This window comes from Neoarius graeffei, chromosome 24, assembly GCF_027579695.1.
Source record: "Neoarius graeffei isolate fNeoGra1 chromosome 24, fNeoGra1.pri, whole genome shotgun sequence".
NCBI classification, from domain to species: Eukaryota; Metazoa; Chordata; class Actinopteri; order Siluriformes; family Ariidae; genus Neoarius; species Neoarius graeffei.
Window position 1 is genome coordinate 47,562,463 of NC_083592.1, and position 22,526 is coordinate 47,584,988.

The window sequence follows — 22,526 nt, forward strand, 5'->3', positions numbered from 1 at the left end:
ATACTATGCAACATGACATCATGCAAATGTTAAGTGCTCGCTTTGTGCCCTTACTGACCCTGGCATTCAGGGGGGGAAAAAATCAAAAGCAATATTAATACTAACAGGATAAAGCGGCTAGAGATGAGATGAGAAAACATATGCAAAAATGAGAAATATAATTAAGACATGAATAACCAGAATGAGCGCAAACAACAAAAGGAAAAAAAAAAAAACCCTCCAGAAATATAGAATCAATGAACCAAAAGCAAGCATAACACACAAACATGGAACAAAATGAAAATATACCAAGAATAAACGAAGATATAACGCATAAATAAAATACAAGACAGAATAAAGATAGAATAAAATAAATACCAAGAACTAAACAAACATGCATAATATGGAAATATAAATTATGAAAACAATTAAAAGGAAAGAAAATAAAATACTAAATGGCAGCAGAGGAAAAGATATTTCTAATTTTATTATTAGAATTACTAAATCTTAGTACATATTTTTAAAAAGTGACAAAGATTTAGTAATTCTAATAATAAAATGAGAAATATCTTTTCCTCTGCTGCCATTTAGAATTTTATTTTCTTTCCTTTTGTTTTCATAATTTATATTTCCATATTATGCATGTTTGATTAGTTCTTGGTATTTATTTTATTATTAGAACGAGTCCACCATTGAGAAGCGAAATGAGGCTCAGCTGCTTATTCTGTATTTTACAGAATAGATTTTTAAAAACCTAATCCAAGCAGATGCTGCGAGTTAAAAAATGGGAAAGAGTTTAAAAATAGATACACAGGAGTTTCCATATTTATGATTTAGTTGGAAATGAAATAGTGTAGCAGAAGGCCGTCGGCGCCACGTCGGTCCGATTATGTGTTTTGCTGGCTTCAGGAGAGGATTACAAAAGTTGATTAATCAAAATGAAATCAGTATCCTTTTTATTTGTTAAAGCAGGGAAAAGCAACTGAACACATGTTCAGTCTTGCGCGCTCTCCCCTTTTTTTTTTTTTTGCCTGAAAAGAAAATCCAGGCATTGTGATCGATCCTCTATACAACATGAACCTCTTTCCATGGAAATGAGAACAGACTAAAGTGTATGGTTTATGAATATTTTTTTTTTTTTTTTAAGATATTTTTTTGGGCTTTTTGCACCTTTATTGGATAGGACAGTGTAGAGACAGGAAATGAGTGGGAGAGAGAGACGGGAAGGGATCGGGAAATGACCTCGGGCCGGAATCGAACCCGGGTCGCCCGCATTCATGGTATGGCGCCTTAACCACCTGAGCCACGACGCCCCCGGTTTATGAATATTTTAATATCAGAGAGTACCTTTATCAGCTACAGATAGCGAGCTGTTGAAGTACTGCTCCTCCTCGAGCCAGTCCGTGTCGTTCACTTTGTTGGTCACGCCGCAGGACCCGTAGCAGTTCACCTTGATTGCTGAACAACATAAGAAAACAAATCAATAAATAACGCTTGAATGATTATATACATAATACAACAGAGTGTAGGATCGGTTCACAAGGAGACAAAATATCATTTCATTTGATCAAACACCACACAGAGGTCCACACCCTTATTGTTTATGCCGTAAGAAACTCGGACTTGTATAGGATCGTGATGGCTGGCAGGATAAACAAGGAAAGAACATTGTTGTGGTACAGAGGGATATGATCACATGACCAGTGTTAAGAGCGTCATCACAGCTAGCAAACAAACAATCTCCCAACGAACCCACTCCAAATACAATGACCTCATGTGCTTGAACTATTGTCCCTCAAGCGTCTCTCTCATGCCCCTTTTCCACCAAAGCAGTTCCAGGGCTGGTTCGGGGCCAGTGCTTAGTTTGGAACCGGGTTTTCTGTTTCCACTGACAAAGAACTGGCTCTGGGGCCAGAAAAACCGGTTCCAGGCTAGCACCAACTCTCTGCTGGGCCAGAGGAAAGAACCGCTTACATCAGCGTGTGTGTGTGTGTGTGTGTGTGTGGGGGGGGGGAGTTGTTAAGACCAACAACAATAAGACCGCGAAAGATCGCCAGTTTTAAGTGACGAGAAGCAGCAGCTGTACAAACGCGAAGTCATCCATTATTATTATTGTTGCTGCTGCTTCTTCCATGTTGTTTTTGCTTCGATATTCGCGCCAAGGTTTATGCAAACGTAGCGATGTAACCGACGTATACAGCGACGTAATGACGTGGCTTCCCTTAGCACCGCGAGCTATGGAAAAGCAAACTGGTTCTCAGCTGGCTCACAAGTTGAACGAGTTGTGAACCAGCACCAGCACTGACCCCGAACCAGCCCTGGAACTGATTTGGTGGAAAAGGGGTATCTGTGTTCTTGTACATGTCTCTCACCCATCTAAAGAAAACTTTGGGTTAAAATGTTATACCAATTTAGTTTCCTATCTATTCTCTCTCTCTCTCTCTCTCTCTCTCTCTCTCTCTCTCGTGCTACATTTTGCTCAAGACTTAAACACAACCTGAAATTAAAAATGGATGCTTTTTCCTCACTTATTTTTTTCTGAATCTTAATTACATCAGAAGCTTACTGTATAGAGTTTCACCGTTACCCCTTTTCGACAAACAGGGAACGGGTTCTTGAACCGGTTCCGTTCAGGATTCTTTGAACCTTGGCCCCAGCTAGCGAACCAGCCCACATTTCCACCAGTCTTGAACAGAACCATTGTAAAATCAAGGATGAGTCATGAACAGAGAGCGCTGCACAATTCACAGCGGGAATAAACAGTAGTAGCAAGATGGCGGTGCGCGTTTATAACCTGCAAGCTTTTGTTCTGTAATTGCAGAGGTTTGTTTTCAGTCCTTTTTTTTCTGAAAGATGTATCCTTTTCCATTGCTACGCTCTGCTTCCTCGACATGCCTATTATGTCATCATAGTTGGTGACGAAAAAAACCAGCTATATTTTGGTTCCAAACCAATTTATTCTTAGCCAAAATGCTCTGGGGTGGGTGTCCCAAAAGCATCGTAGCACAAAGATCATTAAATGGTCAAGCGAGCATCACAATGAACACTCTCTCTCCTAGTTAAGATGCTCTTAGCATTAAGAGGCTTTTGGGAAACCCATCCCTGAACGGTTAAAAATTTGGTGCAGGCATCAGAAAGGAACCAGTTTCCTGTTGGTTGAAAAGAGGTACATGTGGATTTCCTGTGGGTTCTCCGGTTTCCTTGCACATCTCAAACATTTCGGTACCTTGTTGGCGACTTTGGTGAACAAGCGTGTGAATAAGTGTGTCTGATGCCCTGTGATGGACTGGAGAGCCATTCAGGGTGCATCTCTCCCTTCACACTCCAGTGTTCCCGACACAAACTCCTGGACCTACTGCAACCCTATCCAGTGCTTACGGAAGATAAACATGGATTTGATAAACTGGTCTCCTAACGAAATTGACACAGTTTCTGGGTTCGGGGGAACCCACCTGTCCTGCCGGAACGTCTGTGGAGGACATTGGAGATATCTACCAGTGGCGGCTGCTGGTTTTTAAAACAGGGGAAGCCCATTTTACGCATTCATCGTAAAACCTGTAGGCCGGATATCAAAGCATAGAAAGGTGTGCCCCATTAGCATAGTGAACTAGACAACCCTACCTAGTGGCAGAAAGTATTTTTGCTTGTACATTTCATGTTATAGTCTGGCTTGCCAGGCTAGTGCCTCATATCCTTAATCAAAAATATCAAACATCCAAAAATCACTGGCTGTTCAACGAAGAGCCTTGAACATCATACCCTGATATGCAACACAGAGTCTTTAACACAACACCCAGCTGTGCAACACATCCTTGAACATCTTCTGCAACAGTCTGGAAATTCATAACCAGGTAGGCTATGCAACACACAGAACCTTGAATATTATACCCAGGTATAACCTATAACACAGAGCCCACCATTCTCTTAACATTACTGAACAATATACACACTTCAGATTCATGAACATGAACACTATTTATACACAAATTCTGCCCTCCGCTCCTTTTCCAGAAAATGGTCTGTGACCCTGTCATACCAGCTGGTTGTGCTTTCCAGAGACTTTACCAATTTCTGTTAGCAGCTAGCACTGCAGATCCCAATAAGGCTCAAGCTAGCCTACAACCAGATTGAACTACAAATGAAATAAACGAGTGAATTCACGAATGATCAAACTGATAGAATGGATGAAAGTTAACGGAGCACAACGAGTAATATTTACATTTATTTACAGAGTAATGTACAGAGACATCAATGAGAAGAACCGTTTATATGAAAAGAAATTCGGACAGCACTTTGGCACACGACTACACTTTCTCGACATCCGCTAGGGACTGACTGATCATGCTTCTGTGTTCCTCGCCGAAGTACCGCCCTCCTCATGTCTTTCAAACACTACCTCCAATAATCCTTTATCAGCCCGGCTTCTTGTCCCTCCCACTGTCTCATTTAGTCCCAGAGAAGCCCGGCTTCCCTGGAAGTGACGATTTTGTTGATTTTAACCAATAACAACTAGCCGAAATTGGCTGTTCAGAGCCGTCTCGTAGACTGCAGCGGATACCCGGCTGCCAGTCAGTGTTGCCAGATACTGCTGACGTTTTCCATCCCAAAATATGTTCAAAACCCGCCAAAATGCACTTAAAACTGCCCAATCTGGCAACACTGCTGCCAGTCCATAGAGCCCATTGAAATAAGAAAGGTTACAGCCTGGCAGCAAAGGTGATTCTCGTAGCGAACTGCAAGTTCGTCAGACATCACTCAAATAAGTTACAGGATAGTTATGAACATAATATATGCCCAAGATTGTATTTATGTTATGCAAGTTATTGTTTTAATGAGAATTCAACATCGTAGACGCCGCAGTTTGGGGAGAGAATTTTAGGGGAAGCTCGGCTTCCCTTGTTGTCTCTGAGAAATCGCCCCTGATATCTACCTATTCGGAACCATGATTACCAGACTTTTGCTGATTGGATTAGGCATTGCTCTGACATATCAAGGAAATCAGACAACGGTGACAGCTGTTCAAAGCCCCACAAAGCTGCCCGATATGATTGAAGCGGTGGGCAAAGCTGTTGGCACTCGGACTGTGGGAGAACTTGAACCACAACATGGTTGTCATCTGGAGACGCTTTTGGCTTTGCAAGGAATAAGTATTTCGGAGACCAAATGGAATTGAATTGAACAGAAATGGACAGATATGGACAAGTGGTGTGGACGTGTAAAGACCGCGTCTGTTTGAAAGACCAGACAATCTCTATCTTATCGACATTCGGCTCCCTGAACAGCACCGGCCTCGATCAAGGCCATTGCTGGGGCGACATTTCCCCCAGAAGGTCACTGCTGGGAGACACTCTCGCTTCGCATTCCTTCCCCAATTTTCCGCGGTCGCCGTTTTTCACCCCCAGTGTGACAAGCGGGTGCGTGACCAGCACCGTCTGCATGGCTGCAGGAGCAGACGGCTGCTTGCTTGCGCTGGGTTACTTCTACCTCCTCCCCTCCTACCCCCTTACCCCCACCCCTGACTGCCCCCTCCTTCCCCCCTTTCCCCCCCTCAAGTCCCATGTTTTAAAGTGTACTTGTGTTATTGTGTGCTTGTGTGGAGGTTTTTAAATGCTCCCACACTGTACTCTTGATAGGAGCATAGTGGGGGGGGGGGGGGTGTTCTTTTTTTCCTCATGTTACTACTGTGTTTCTTTTTCTTTTATCCCTGTCATTCTGTCCTGTTCCCCCTCTGTAAGGACAGGTTGATGGTCAATTTCACTGGTAACAGTGACAAAGGGTTCATTCATTCATTCAAGATGACTGAAATGTACAAATATAAAGACGCTCAATGTTCATAAACCAATTTAAATCATATCAGTAGACTGTTTCACTCAGAAATGCATCACTCTACGGTAGAAAATGTGTTTGACTTTCGTTCTGTTGCCTTTAAGTGCTGATGGAGAACCAGCAAAAGCTGAAATATGAGAAAACAAAAAGCACAATTATTACTTGAACTGTGAGTTGATCTCAGATATCGGTGCTGACCTCCCTGATATTGGACCTGATCTCAAATCGAAACCTGGCTATAAACTCCATAATTTCATCCTTGTTATCGAAACACAACCACAGACTTCCAGACAAAAAAGTTCTCCTTTAAACAGCATATTAAAAACTACAAGGGCACTCAGTATTTGCCATTTAGCAGATGCTCTTATCCAGAGCAGCCAAGGGGTTAGGTGCCTTGCTCAAGAGCACTTCAGCCATCCCTGCTGGTCCAGGGAATCAAACCAGTAACCTTTCGGTCCCAAAGCTGCTTCTCTAAACATTAGGTCATGGCTTTTCTAAGTAGAGCGCTTGCCTCCGCCAAGCCACATTTTAGATTATCCTAGATATGTATGCGGATCCAGATTTGCATCAAAATCAATTGTTTCTTAAGGCCAATTTATGCTGACAACCCAGTCCTCGCAGACGGTGTCGCAGACAGTGTCTGCGTAGCCCCCCCACCTTCGCAGACGCTCTGCGCGCACCTCCCAAAAATTGTGACCACCGCAGAAGCCTCGCAGACAGCGCCGCAGACAAGAGGGCTCTGATTGGTCCGCTGTACACACACTTCCGCTTCTCTACTTTCCCGGTTTGGTTTGTTTTCACGACCGGCATTTTTAAAAACACGAGCGAAGATGGAGCAGCATGAAGAGCGGTTGATTGAGGAAGTACGTACATCTATACGACTCCAGTTCTAGTCATTATAAAAAAAAAAAAAGTTCTAGTAATTATAAAGTAACCGGAGGATAAACACTCCACTAACCACACCCACCAACTACTCCTAGCGACTTCGCGCCCCCTTGCGTTGTGCCGGTGAATAACATCGCGCACGCCTATTATCCCCGCTCAACAATAAATTACAACTGTCTGCGAAAAGCTATCTGCGAAAGCCTTGTCGCACGAGCATGCAGAGGCCTTTAGCCCATCTTTCTTCAAAATTTCATCATAATCCATTCACTACATTTCGAGTTACACTGGGAACAGTCAGACAAACAAACAAAGGGAGACGAAAACACAACCTCCTCTAATAAAGCTGGCGGAGGTAATAAAAACTTATCTGTAGGACTTTTTTTTTTTAAACCCCTCTCCCACAGACTCACACAGAGCTTGACCACTCCTGCAGTTAATATTCCTGACTGCAGCAGTTTGTGATATTTTCTAAAGAACCTATTTGGTTAGATTTCCAAAATTATAAACAAAATTAGTCCACGACCCATAAACCAGTTACGAAAGATGAATAAACACGTGCTACGTTACACATCACCACATGAACTCCCAGTACCCCGTCATATTAATGAACACCTCTGTTCCAGTGCATTAGTAACCAGACCATAACAGGAACCATAACCAGACCTGTTCCTTTAATAGCCTGAGCTATTTCAATTCTCATTTGTTCTGTCAGTCAGAGTCAGAATGTCAACAAACCAGTTCTGCTCCCGCTTAACAAAGGCCCAAGTTGGTTTCGCTTCAACTTTCCGTAACAGATAACACTGAACCAGATGGTCACGTGACCATCAGGATCTAAAGGGCGGCCCGAACACATTTCCTTCATGTACGTCTATAAAGCATACTGATCCTTTATTTCCACACAACAATAGAGATGCCATTTATTCCACAGCACTTTAGCCAAATATGGGTTAAGCGACAGGTGCAACAACAGTAACATTGTGTGTCGCTCACTTGCTCGTTTTCTCAGGCTGGGGTCAGCCTGCACAGACAGATAAAACGGGAATATAATTTCACCAAACGTGTAGAGTATTGTTTTGTGTAAACAAAATTAAAATCTTCTGTCATTGCAGAATTTTATACACATTTCATCGTGTGTATTAGGGCTGGGTGATGGTGATAGTATTGAAATTGTGAGAAATTACACCACAATATACTTTTCTGACATCAAGAATATCTTTATTACATTTGTAAGAATTACAAACTTTTAAAGTTTGATTTAATCTTTAAAATTGCTATTTTTTTCACACCAATGTTTTATCCCTTTTCACATTCCATATTTTCACTTATTAAAACAATACAGAGTGGCACGGTGGTGTAGTGGTTAGCACTGTCACCTCACAGCAAGAAGGTTCTGGGTTCGAGCCCAGCAGCCGGTAAGGGCCTTTCTGTGTGGAGTTTGCATGTTCTCCCCGTGTCTGTGTGGGTTTCCTCCGGGTGCTCCGGTTTCCCCCACAGTCCAAAGACATGCAGGTTAGGCTAATTGGTGGCTCTAAATTGACCGTAGGTGCGAATGTGAATGGTTGTGTGTCTCTATGTGTCAGCCCTGTGATGACCTGACGACTTGTCCAGGGTTTACCCCGCCTCTCGCCCATAGTCAGCTGGGATAGGCTCCAACTTGCCTGCGACCCTGTAGAACAGGATAAGCGGCTACAGATAATGGATGGATAGAACAAGATGTTTAAAAAAAATTATTACTAGAGACAAAATCGATTGAAATCAGTCCAGTAACGAGTTAAAACGCTGGAAGTGGCAAAAGCAAAACAACTATACATTGTAATCCTATGGGGCGAACATCAGCATCAAAGGAAAGGGCTTGTTTTCACCACTGACAGTTTAATAATGTTATTCTAAGCGTCCGACAACATGGAAAGGATCCCTACAGAGACACGCCCGTGTCTGTTTACCTCAACAACTGTAGATAATGACTGTTTCTCTCTTTCCGGTCTCTGATGTAGGATCGGATTCAAATGCCTCAATTCATATTCTCATCGGTTAACTATTCAAGCTTTACTTTGGAAAGAGACTTCACAAATTCTGCATGCCTTCTCCTTTTGTAAACATCACAAAACAGCTCGTGTCATAATCGACGACAGGCACTGAACGAGTGCTGCATCAGAGACCGGAAAAAGAGAAACGCAAAATAACGAGCATCATTGTCTGCAGTTTCTTTACAGATATTGAGGTAAACAAACTGAAGTGGATCTCTGTAGGGATCCTTTCCATGTTGTCAGACGCTTGCAATAACGTTATGAACCCGTCAGTGGTGAAAACAATTGCATTACTTTGACACAGATGTTCGCCCCGTAAGATTGCAACAGCTGTATAGCCGTTTTGCGCTCGTCAGTTATAGCGTTCTAACTCAATACTGGACTGATTTCAATTGGTTTTGTCACTAGTAAAAACCTGGACCGAAAATAGAGCCCAGGTTTAAAAAACACCCCACCCTAGAGCTTTCCTTGAAAATATTTATCAGCATTTTTAAATAATGTAACACTACCTGTTTTGCTGGCAGTTTGTTAGTTATATATTTAAATAATACTGGCTGGCGTTGAGTGGTACATCAGATATGTTTCATTCAACTGGCATGACGCAGAACAAATCAAAGACAAGTAGCTGAATGAAATATATCTGATATACCACACAAAAAAACCAACATTATTATACATACACATTCCTTTTGGGTGTTCAACGCGTCTTTCTCTTTCAAAATTCTCTCAAAATCTTCCGTATTTAACAAAGCAAACCTGGCGTCCATGCTAGGGCTGTGCCAATAGACGATGCCATCGTCCATCGACGATGGTGGTCATCCATCACGATGGAGAGCCACCATCGTGATACCACGCCCCCTCCTGTCATAAACATGCATATATCATCTGGGCCTATTTTACCTAAAAAGTTAGTTTTTTGTTAGTTTAGTTAGTTAGTTTTGTTTAATATATAAATATTTTATATAACAATTATATATAAATACATAATTATATAAATCATTATAAAGTAATATCCTATTACCGCTTGTTCACGTAGGCTATGGTGCAGGGACGTGCTAATGAACATAACATGTGGTTACACAAATACAGTATGCTACTAATAATAAATTTTGACTTCATTTTTTAGCCTACACTATACTTTTAATGTAAAATTTGTCATGTTGTTCAAACAAATAGCCACTATTAACAGTCGGGAAATATTGCACCTTATCAAACGGCAGTGAAGCGCAGACTTCGGCAGAAGTCAAATAACTTTAATCTGGTAAATAGGCCTACTTTCAGACACAAAATGGTCCACTCTAAGCCATAATGTCAAACCAAATGGAAGAATGAAGGTGATTCTGTGAACCGGTATTCGTGAAAAGATACAGTAGGCTGAACAACAAATCAAGTCTAACAGGAACGCACAAGCATGCGCTTCGGTAGCCTACACAATTTAGGCCAAGTTTACATTAGACCGTATCTGTCTCGTTTTCTTCGCAGATGCACTGTCCGTTCACATTAAACCGCCAGGAAACGCCGGGAAACGGGAATCCGCCAGGGCCCACGTATTCAACCCAGTTCGTGTCTGGTCCGGTGCTGTGTAAACATTGAGGATACGTGGATACGCTGTGCTGAGCTCTAGCTGACGTCATCATTGGACAATGTCACTGTGACATCCACCTTCCTGATTCGCTGGCGTTGGTCATGTGACGCGACTGCTGAAAAACGGCGCAGACTTCCGCCTTGTATCAGCTTTCATTAAAAAGTATGAAAATACTGCAAATACTGATGCAAATACTGCCCATTTTGTAGTTACGATTGTCTTTAGGCTTGCCATCCTTCCACTTGCAAGTGGTAAGTGACTTGCGCATGCCCGATATGCACTGGGATCACACACACAGCGGCTCAGTCCCGAATCACTGCTCGTGAGCTTCACTCGCGTGCTCTGTGAGCTGTGCAGGGCCGGAGTGCGCACCCTCCAGAGGGCACTCGCTGTTCAGGGCGGAGTGATTTGGAGCGCAGAATGCCTGCGGAGCCGAGCCACTGAGGAGAAATTTACACATTTACACATTTCAACTTACGTGCCGTCCAATTAGTCATGTGATTAGCGTATCTGTGTATTGGCGTTGCTGTGTGCACGCTAATCGTTTTTAAAAACGTTAATCTGATGATCCGCTGATACGGTCTAATGTAAACCCCACCTTAATTTAGGCATTAGGCATTAACCAGGCTTAGGCATTAACTTTTTATTGTAAAAATGCTACAAAATAAATGGTCATTAACATGATTTTGTAAACATATATTTATTTAAAGATGAACGATCAAGATGAAGAGAACCGGAACGTGCGCAGCACGAAATGCGCACAAAGTTTAACGTAGCTGGGCATTAACTTTTTACAGTGAAATTAAAGCTAGCAAATATTCATGAAGTCGACTCAGTTAGCAAAGAACAGCGATTAAAAAAAAACAAAACGAGAGCGCCTGCGTTAATACAAGAACAAGTAAATAAACAACAATAATAGTAATAATAAAAATCAAAATCAAGAAAATGCAGGCAGTCCGAAGCAATTTAACAGTGCAGGCAATGGTCACCATGTTTAAATGTCGAGGTTTCTGGCCAAAAATACTAGCATGTTTACTTTGTCTGGTTTTAATGAGCTGCGGATTGGGGTAACTATACTACTCGCGGTGCTGAACACTCGGTCTGATGGAGTACTGGTGGCGCATATGCACAAATCTTCACGTGCTAATCTTGCCATTAATGGAAGTATTTTCTCGTTCCTTTTCCACCACATCAGTGGATCCTCCCCCCCCATCAATGACAATTTCCTGCAGGTACATGGTCATTTCTGCCTCAGACTCTTCTTCATCAGTAAGCGTGGATGCTCTGGCTGCTGCTCTCTTCCCAAGAAGGCTGCCCAAAGACCCTCTCTTTTTCTTAGGCACTGCCGCGGTGCAGTCACCTGGTTCCTCCCCTTCATCATGTGACGGACCGGGTGTTGTAGCACCTGACAGCGACGGAACGATCTCTGTCACCATCTCTTCCATCAACTCATATTTTGTGGCGTGAAGATCAAACATAGAAAATTAGGTAGCCTAAATTTAAAGAGATAGTAGGCTATGGGATATAGTATCACAATTCTCAGCACAATGGAATTTTTTTTTCTTTACGTGCCAAAGCCTCGGATGAGTATCCCCCCCCTCCCACGATATGATCGTCCATCACGATGTTTGCACTGTAAACATCGTCGATGCCAATTAAGGGGACATCGCACAGCCCTAGTCCATGCTTCTTTACAAATTGTCACAGTCGCTCGCTTACGCAGACATTTTATGTCTCCGACGTGTGACGCCATGTTTTGACAACCGTGCAAGATCATAAACCATATTCAACACTCATTCTCCATTGGGTAGAGAGTGACGTAATACACATAGGATAAGCGATATGCTAACAATATTGGATCCCATCAAACCAAATGATGGAAATCTGCTAGAAGGGAATAGAACATGTTTTTATTCCATCGAAAAAAAAAAGGGTCCTGTGTGTATAATGTGCTATAGATCATATAATATGTATTGTATAAATGGCTTTAAGAATGAAGATATTTCTGTCATATTGCCCTGCCCTAGCATTCACGTCTTCATTATTATTCTAACACAGATGAATATAGTACAAATTAACACCGTTTCTGTGAGCAGGAGTGTCGTCACTTTTCACTGGTAGTAGTAACCTTGTGCAATATTGATTTTTCCTGCTTGCGATTTAACATTTTAAAAGCTCGCGATAACCAATTTGAGCATATAGAATCGGCAGAAAAACAAGCATTTGTGGTTTAGTAGCAAAGAATGCCATCATAATGGAGCAAGTCGTGACTTTTAACTATAACTAGTTTTAAATATTAAGGCCCCGTCACACTTATTCGGAATTAGCAGGAATCAAGCAGAACCAGTGGAATGAAAACCTTTTCAAAATTCGTGCCACATTCGTGCGGGAATTTCAAACTGACCAACATTGTTACAGCTTTGTAAGAATGCCGTTCGAATACTTAGAACGCGCTTCAAACCCGCCTTGAATGATTCTTGCACATTCCGGATGTATTAGCTTTCAAATGCAATTGGAACACAGTAGGAATACCTAGAATGCTGTTAGAATGCAGTAAGCATATAAAGAATACACTTCGAATGCCGTACGAGTGCGGTTCGATTGCTGCCCGAATACGAACCCAAGTCTGGTCGGAAGGTGCCTCGAATGCTGTATGAATTCACCTCGAATGCAGGCAGAACGCTCCTGGAATAGCTGCCGAATGTGTTTCGAACCAGGGGTGTAGGCAGAAATTTGTAATACTGTGGACTTCTATGAAATAGAGTGGACCCCATTGTAAGCGGGGGGTCTGGGGGTCCTCCCCCAGAAAAAATTTTATTTCTTAGATGCAATTTCCTGCATTCTAACCAATTTTAGGGTGAATATATTAGCAAATCCCATCTGATTCACAGCCCTCTGATTAATGGCAAGATTAAGAATTGTGTCAAGTTTCAGCTCAGAGCAGGTCAGATCTTTTGTTTTGAAATACAGGACGATTCCGTATTGTAAGGGACAGTTGACAACCCTACCCTTTCACCCCCCTATTTTGCTTACTTTAAAAAAAAAAACAAAAAAAACCAAAAAATATCGCATCTTTTGAAATACTGTACTCTAGAAAACGAAATTCTTTGTACCATTTCGCCGAAAACGACCTGGCCTTTCCGTTTATCACGGTCCGTGGGAATTCTTTCAGATCGGGCTGGGTAGCCGGTTCCAGGAGAGCGGACAGGTCTGCAGGGGGGCTGCTGGGCTGAGAGGCAGAAGGAGGGCTAGTCATGGGGAGAGTGGAGCGGGTTGCATCTGGTGTGGTGGCGGAGGTCGAACTTGATACCGGGACGGCATTATCATCATTGTCCACATCTGTTTCTTCTGATTTCGATCTTTTTGGCTTATTAAAGAAAGAGGACAGCGATGTCTGTTTAGACATTTTCTGTTTAAGTTAGCGCAGCTAAACTAGCATTCTAGGTCAGCGATGACTTCCGTTTTTTGGCATAGCAACGGATGTTTGCTTCTTGCCGCTTATCAAAAACGCGGGCATTAGCCAATCAAAATGATTATAGAGAAAAAACACTGACAAAAATATAATTTCTGTAAATAGTTGTAACATTATACTTAATTCAAAGTGTTTTGTTTCGTGTTACATTATTGTTATCCTGCTGTTCATTGAATTTCACGTTAAAAACACCTCCTCTATGGTGGGCGAGCCAGCTGTCAATCAAGTTGGACACCTCCGATAGGGTGGGCCAGCCGTCAATCATAGTGGCCCACTGTTGCCCTTATGTGCCTACGCCACTGTTTCAAACGTCTAAGAATTCAAAGAGAATGCAGCTCGAATACTTAGAATGTACTCCGAATATCCCATATACGAAGAATTTTCATTACGACGGCATTCCGGCTCATTCCGCCTCTAGTGTGACTACCCCATTTTTTTTAATAAATAAATAATAAATATTGTTGGTGCTTGCCCATTGTCTTTAAAGTGCATATCCTGGACCAATTTCGTTTTGTTTTTTTTATATGAAAGTATGTCCCTTTACACACTCATCCAGAAGGGTAATTTTGCACAAGGCCATCTGTCTACAGCAGAAAAAAATAAAACGCGTCTGGAAAAATCCCAAGAGTCTGGAGCCAGATTCGTGACGTCACCTGCGGAAGCGCCAGCAGGCTGCGTGAGCTTTGCACGGTTTCAGTGCACAGCCTGTGTAGACCAAGTTTAGCAGCTAGCGATTTAGCATTGAAATATGCAAGTGTCACCTGAGCGCAATGTTACTTCACCTTTGGATGAAGAATATAATGAGATGTCAGAATTATTTCTTACCCTGGCAACAGTCAACTTGTGAATTGCTGATTTTCTTGGTCTTTTTCTCAGCTTTGCTTTGGTCCTTGTTTTTTTTCCGGGTGCCTCGCACGAAGCGCTCCCATTTCTCTCTCATTGTCCGGTCTTTTGGAAAACGATGAGTACTAATCCCAACACTAATGGTGTTGCTACACCCTCCTACGATACATCTGTTAACCATTTTAATAATTACGCGATAACGTTGAAGACATTTGCAGAAAACCAGCAGGTCGTTTTTTCATAAACAAACCAGCGCTGACGTAGGATTCAGAAGGAGGCGTCCTGCACGTGACGTCACGAAAATCGATGTTTGCCGGGAAATCCAAATGCCGAGTTTTTTCAGAGGCGGACTAATTCGCCTCAAATGGCTTGATTTCAACTGAATTTTTCTGGTATTGCGCAAGGTAAAAAAAAAAAAATTGCACAAAATGCGACAGATATTTGACCAAAGTTTAATATAAAATAGGAGAATTACACTGATCTTGCTCCTGAATTGACCCGTAATATGCACATTAAGAACAAAACCTAGGCATCAGGTCAAACCGTAATAACTGATCAGTAATCCTCTATTGATTCATAATACCTCCTTTGTGCAGAAAACATTTTCTTGGTGTGTGTGTGTGTGGGGGGGGGGGGGGGGGGGGGGGGAGTAAGGAGTAACACACGATAGGGTGTGCTGTATCAGAAAATAATCAACGACGAGGTGGGGTAATGTGGCCTGACACAAAGCAGAGTTACTGTTACTACGCTGAAGATGATTTTCCAATAAACAGCATGTCCCACAGTGTTTTATTCCTCACACCACTGCATTTCATTTTCTTCCATTTAGATTTAATGTTGTAGAGCATTCAAAACAAGTTAGTTCCTGTTACAATAGCTTTAAACAGACAGTCATTCCTGTGCTTTACATAATAATGCAGCTTGTCATGTTACAGAGGAACTACAGCTTTGCAGCTTTCCCTCTGACTGTGACATACGGTGTTGACACCGTCAGTATGTTGCTGCAATGTTCTTCGTATTAGAATGAGTAGACCTGTGAATTGGCACAATGGCTGTTCGAGAAAATCAGTCCTCGACACGCGATATGACCAAATAGAACGGAGACTTTTACAACACTCTGGTATGAAGCAATCCTGAATTAAAAACTCAATCACAGGGTCTCAAATTAGAACCAGACAACATCTGAAGAAATGATACGATGCGTCAACGGGCATGAGTGAGACTTCCTAAAGCCAACAACGTTACAGTGCTAGTAAATACCAGAAGCACTAGTCTGGTCACCTAGATCTCCAGCTACCTCACTGACAGGCTGCAGTATGTCAGGCTGAAGGACATCACGTCTGACACTGTAATTAGCAGCACTGGAGCACCCCAGGGCATGGTGCTGGCCCCTCTTCTCTTCACCTTGTACACCGCAGACTTCTGCTACAACTCGGAGCTGTGTCACATTCAGAAGTTTGCCGATGACACAGCCATCGTTGGGTGTATCAGTGACGACAGAGAGGAGGAGTATAGGAGCCTGGTGAGGGACTTTGCTGTGTGGTGCAACAGGAACCATCTGCAGCTCAACACCTCGAAGACGAAGGAGCTGGTCATTGACTTTGGGAGGTCCAGACCAAGGTCATGACCAGTTCTGATCGAGGGAGTCGAGGTGGAGGCTGTGGATTCCTACAAGTACCTCGGGCTGTGGCTGGACAGCAAGCTGGACTGGACTTGTAACACCAAGTCACTTATACAGTAAGGGACAGAGCAGGCTGTACTTCCTGAGGAGGCTGTGGTCCTTTAAAGGAACAGTCCACCGTACTTCCATAATGAAATATGCTCTTATCTGAATTGAGATGAGCTGCTCCGTACCTCTCCGAGCTTTGCGCGACCTCCCAGTCAGTCAGACGCGCTGTCACTCCTGTTAGCAATGTAGCTAGGCTCAGCATGGCCAGTGGTATTTTTTGGGGCTGTAGTTAGATGCGACCAAACTCTTCTGCGTTTTTCCTGTTTACATAGGTTTATATGACCAGTGACATGAAACAAGTTCAGTTACACAAATTGAAACGTAGCGATTTTCTATGCTATGGAAAGTCCGCACTATAATGACAGGCGTACTAACACCTTCTGCGCGCTTCGACAGCGCATTGATACGGAGCTCAGTATCAATGCGCTGTCGAAGCGCGCAGAAGGTGTTAGTACGCCTGTCATTATAGTGCGGACTTTCCATAGCATAGAAAATCGCTACGTTTCAATTTGTGTAACTGAACTTGTTTCATGTCACTGGTCACATAAACCTATGTAAACAGGAAAAACGCGGAAGAGTTTGGTCGCATCTAACTACAGCCCCAAAAAATACCATTGGCCATGCTGAGCCTAGCTACATTGCTAACAGGAGTGACAGCGTGTCTGACTGACTGGGAGGTCGCGCAAAGCTCGGAGAGGTACGGAGCAGCTCGTCTCAATTCAGATAAGAGCATATTTCATTATGGAAGTACGGTGGACTGTTCCTTTAACATCTGCAGGAAACTCCTGTGGATGTTCTATCAGTCTGTGGTCGCCGGTGTTCTGTTTTACACCGTGGTGTGCTTGGGGGGGGGCAGCACATCCAAGGAGGACACATCCAGGCTGGACAAACTGATCAAGCGGGCAGGCATGAAGCTGGACTCTCTGGTGACGCTGGCAGAGAAGAGGTCTATGGACAAACTATTGAACATCATGGGCGATGCCAGTCACCCTCTGCACACCGTCATCAGCAACCAGAGGAGCCTGTTCAGTGACAGAATGCCAGAATCCCAAGTGCAGGACAAACAGACTCAAAAACTCCTTTGTCCCTCACACCATCAGACTGTACAACTCCTCTGGGGGGGGGGGGGGGGGGGGGGGGGGGGGGGATAACAGGAGTAGGGAGTAGGGGTCGACTGATAATTGGCCTGGCCGATATATCGGGCCGATACTCTGCATTTTTAAGGTTATCGGTATCGGCCATAATTTCTACCGATATGCCGATAACATGCCTTTTTGCAGCCATTTCATTCCTAACGCGACTGTCACTGCACGTCCTTTCCTGCACTCGCCTCTCTGAGTTCAAGAACACAGTCCCACCCACCACAACATCTGATTTGTTTGGCACAAGAGATATAGCCAATCGACACGTGTAGCTAAACGCTGTGAACTGTTTCAAGGCGGCTGTACGGGCACTCGGGCAGAAGCGACACAAGGGATACAGCCAATCAACACGCGTAGCTAAACGCCGTGAACTGTTTCAAGGCGGCCGTACGGGCACTCGGGCAGAAGCAGATCCCACTTCAAGGTAAAGACACGCTGCTTTTGCCGCAATAAGTCACAAAAGCACAACATTATATGTTTACATTCTTCATCTACTACTCGTTAAAATTGTCCATTTGCATCTGTGGAGCCAGGCAAACTTGGCTTACGGAAGGAAGCACTTGAATTAGCCTACAACCAACTAGTCTCGCTGAAACTACGTGTAATGCTTCCTTCACTACAATATAATCCTCCTAAATTGGGAATATTAGGCTTGGGCATTAAAAGCATTAGAATGTAGATGGTTACTTGTTAAGTTGTTACATAATAGGGAGTGATAGCCTACTTTATGTTTGAGTTTACTTTTTAAAAAATGCTGCAGGCAGCTCCCTACACTTGATTTGTTATTTAAAAACTACTTGAAGTTGGTAAGTCTTACTTAGCTCTTAGTGTAAAAGAATCCAGAGTGTATTTTCATTTATTTTCCACTGAAAATGGTGAGCTGTAATATAGTAGGGAGTGATTTATTTTTTTATTGGTGAATATTTATTTTATTATTATTTTATTTCTCATTTTATTCTAACTAAAGTTTGACTTTATTGTACAAATGCTGCTGGCATCTCCCTGCACAAAATTTCATGTTCAATTTTACAATTAAACATATATTTCATGGATATGAAGGTCTGTGTCAGTGTGTGCCATGTTTAATTTCATGTGAATTATAATGTTTACATTTATCGGTTATCGGCATCCCAATTCCATAATAATCGGTATCGGCCCTGAAAAAAACATATTGGTCGATCCCTAAACAGGAGGACAGAGGACGAGAAAGAGCAGTAGCCTAGCCTAACAATAAGCAATACCGGACAATGTGCAATATAATGTGCAATATCTTTCCTGCTTACACACACACTTACCCTAACCCCACTTCTCCCCCCCTTCCCCATATCTTATTCCTTTATATTTGTATATGTAAATACTTAAATTAAAATAAATTATCTAGAAGTTTTCCTCCATTTCTTTTCTCTGTTTATCTGTAATGATGCTGCTGGAATCTTATGGCGTATTCACACCTACGTTGTTTGGTCCGGACCAAACGAACCAAATTTCCCTTGGTCCGGACCTTTTGGGTTGGTCTGAATACAAACCACCGAACTCTGGTCCGGACCAAACAAGTGGACCGAGACCGAGCTGCAAGGTCGGACTCGGTCCGGACCAAAGGAACCCTGGTGCGGATCTTTTGGAGGTGTGAAAGCAGACCGGACCTAATCCGACAGTTTTGCTTTTTTGTACCTCGGGAGCTTCCGTCGTTTGTCGAGCATTATGGGAAACGGAGTCTTGACACTCCACCGCAAAGTGCAAACACTGTTTCGGTTGTCAAGGGAACCTTACAACAGTCATTCAGTCATTCAGACCAGTGGTAGGCTAGACTACAGAGTACAAAAAATGAGTAGGGGGCAAACGTGGGCCGAGGAAGAAACGCGTACCCTTGTGGATATATGGGCAGATGTCCACATATCTGAGCTTTTTAGACTGGTACCAAAATTCAAAAAAGTGCTTATTTAAGGAGTTAAAGGCATTTTTGAGACAAAATTTGTTCCTTTCTATTTGTTTTTTGTCTGTTCATATTCTTTTTGGGGGAGTAAAGTCAGTTTAAAAATGCCGTTAAATGCATAGGCCTATAGGCCAAGTTTAATGACCTTGAGGTTATCAGAGGTCATATGTCGTTTTACAAATGAAAAATGAATTCAGCACCCAAACATTTAACAAACAAGGCCATTTGCTAACTTCATTAAATCATTTTAGTACATTTCATTCCTTAGAAAGCTGAGAAACTGGGTTCAGCTGAGACGTTTACAGGCCCAAAGTTCAATGACCTCTAGAGGTCAACAGAGGTCAGATAGAGCTCGGCATATTGCAGATTTGAATTCGGCACACCCAAATTGACAAAATAAGACTGTTTGCCGACTTTGTCTCAAAAATGCCTTTGGGTGTCACAATTCCGGATTTTGGTACCAGTCTATTTGGAGAGAACACACAAAAATGCCAACGTGTTTGCTGTATTCAGTGAGAAAGTGAAGAAGGGGTTCACGCTCTCCCCAGAACAATGTCGGCTAAAAGTGAAGAAACTCCGTCAGACCTACATTAAAATCAGGGACATTCTTTCAAAAAGTGGCGGTACTAGCGACGCAAAAAAGAAATTCATCTATTGCGTGAAGAGCCAGAACTGTCACAACATGATGTGCGCTCATCAGCGCTATCCTCCGTAGCCGCCTTGCCCTTTGTCGTCGTCGTTGATAAATTACTTGTACAACATCATAGTAATCGCACAATTGTGAAAACAGTAAAAACTGGAAAAAACATATAGCTTTGATGACATTAAAAAGAATAACAGCACGGAAAGCCTCCATGACTACTTTTGAACTTAACGCTTTGTGTGCGTGTCGTCTCTGACCAATAGCTGAACGACCTCAGGGCGCGTGGCTTTGTTGACAGATTTTGGTCCGTTTACTAAAATGTACAGTGTGAAAGCGAACCGCACCAAAATGAAAAAAAACAACAACAACATTTGGTTCGGACCAAAGCAAGTGAACTATCGAACTATCCTGGTCTGAATACACCCTTAAATTTCCCTGAGGGAACCTGCCCAAAGGGATCAATAAAGTTTTATCTAATCTACCTAATCTAATCTAAAGCACAGCAAAGTCTCACCTGCTCAGAAGCAAGCAAATATACCCTGTGTCCGAAATCGCTCACTACTCCCTATATAGGGAATTACTATATAGAGAGGACTATATAGTGAGCTCATTGGTAAAATGAAAAAAAAAAAGTTTTCGGACACTAGTCCGTCGCGCTGATATTTACATCATTTAAAGCGTGCAGATCAGTCGGTTGGCGGCTTTTCAAAATAATAAACCCATATTATACTGAGCGCATTTCCTACATTAATAAATACAAAGTACCTGCATCTTTCAGTTGTTTTAAATCAAGGCTGAATACTTTCTTCTTTGCCACTGCCTTTTATTGAATCAAATTTGAGACTTTTAATATGATTTCTTTCAGCACAACTGCAATGCATGATAGGATATATTGCTTTGGTTAGTGATCATCGTTGTACATTACTTTTTGTGATGCATTGTGGGATACTTTGAGTGCACTATATAGGGTATAAATAATCCTCACTAAGGTTTCGGACAGCACTGCAAAATGGTGTCCCCACTATATAGTGAGTCAGGAGCGATTTCAGATGCAGGAATAATTTCACACTGCATTAAGTCAAAGTCCCTTCCCATGCCATGTGGCACATAGGGTGGCGCCGATCTCCATTTCCGTAGCCCTCGGCCTCTCACCTATTACATAGCTAGGGTTACAGTGGGAGGCTAGTCCTCTGGTAACTGCGAGAGTTTGACTCCCCACTCGCATCTGTATTGCAGCGTGCCTTGCCAGACGGCAGTAGGTACCATTTTTATGATGGTATGACCTGACCGTGAGTAGAACTCACGATCTCCCGATCAAGAGGCAGACACGCTAACCACTAGGCCAACTCACGGTTCACACTGCATTAAGACAAAAGACCAAAGTTCACATTAAAAAAAAAAACCCTGGAGGAGAAGGCCTCTTTAGGGTGGATGTTAAAATATGGTCTTCATTACATACAGTTGATTACTTGTTGAAATATATGAAAATGTCAAAGTTTTTTGTAAAATGTACCATCATAGGTCAAAATTTAAAAATTCACCCCGGAGTAGAAACAAAAGAAAGCACAACTTTATTCATCACACACTTGTGAAACTTCCTCTCTGCATTTAACCCATCTGAAGCAGTGAACACACACGTGAGCAATGAGCACACACACATACCCAGAGCAGTGGGCAGCCATGCTAACAGCGCCCGGGGAGCAGTTGGGAGTTAGGTACCTCGCTCAAGGGCACCTCAGCCCAAGGCCGTCCCATATTAACCTAACCGCATGTCTTTGGACTGCGGGGGAAACCGGAGCACCTGGAGGAAACCCACGCAGACACGGGAAGAACATGCAAACTCCGCACAGAAAGGCCCTCGCCGGCTGCTGGGTTTGAACCCAGAACCTTCTTGCTGTGAGGCGACCGTGCTAACCACTACACCACCGTGCCACCCGAAGCCCTCCTCATGGTGAATATGCATGTGCAGCATGGGCACAGGATCATGTTTACTTTTGGAGATATTTGAAAACGTCAACGTTTTTACAAATAGACGGACATCCGGAAAAGTGACTGCTATGTCTCGCAAAACTGCTAGGCAGACGAGACACACACACAAAAATGGGTTGGTGTTGTTGAAGGTGTCAGGGTTGAGATCCTGAGTGCTGCTGAATAGAATAACATGGAAGATGTGGACATGGCGTTGTGTTCTATTTCAATGTTATAATGACCATTTCAATCAAAACAAAGCAGGCGGGGCTAAACACACACACACAAAAAATATATCTGCCATATGATATACAAGGCAAATATAAACAAGACAGCTTTGTAAAGCATTCCAAATAAATCGATGATCAACAGCTCATGAGGGAATAATACAAGTTTGTGTTTAAATGTGATACCTCCCCCCCCCCAAAAAAAACAAGTGTGTGGTGTGTGTTTTCTTCTCGTCTTTTTTTTTTTTTTAAAGAGTGGCGGGGTGG

The 22,526-nt window shown here is 42.8% G+C and overlaps 1 protein-coding gene across 1 annotated transcript in view; it reads right to left on the reverse strand.

Annotated features, from left to right (window-relative positions):
• arrdc1a (arrestin domain containing 1a) overlaps nucleotides 1–22,526 on the reverse strand; it is a 46,439-nt gene that overhangs the window by 22,925 nt on the left and 988 nt on the right. The window contains exon 2 of the mRNA XM_060907399.1: nucleotides 1,327–1,437. Within this exon, the coding sequence (XP_060763382.1) occupies nucleotides 1,327–1,437 (111 nt within the window). The remainder of the gene's footprint in view (nucleotides 1–1,326; nucleotides 1,438–22,526) is intronic.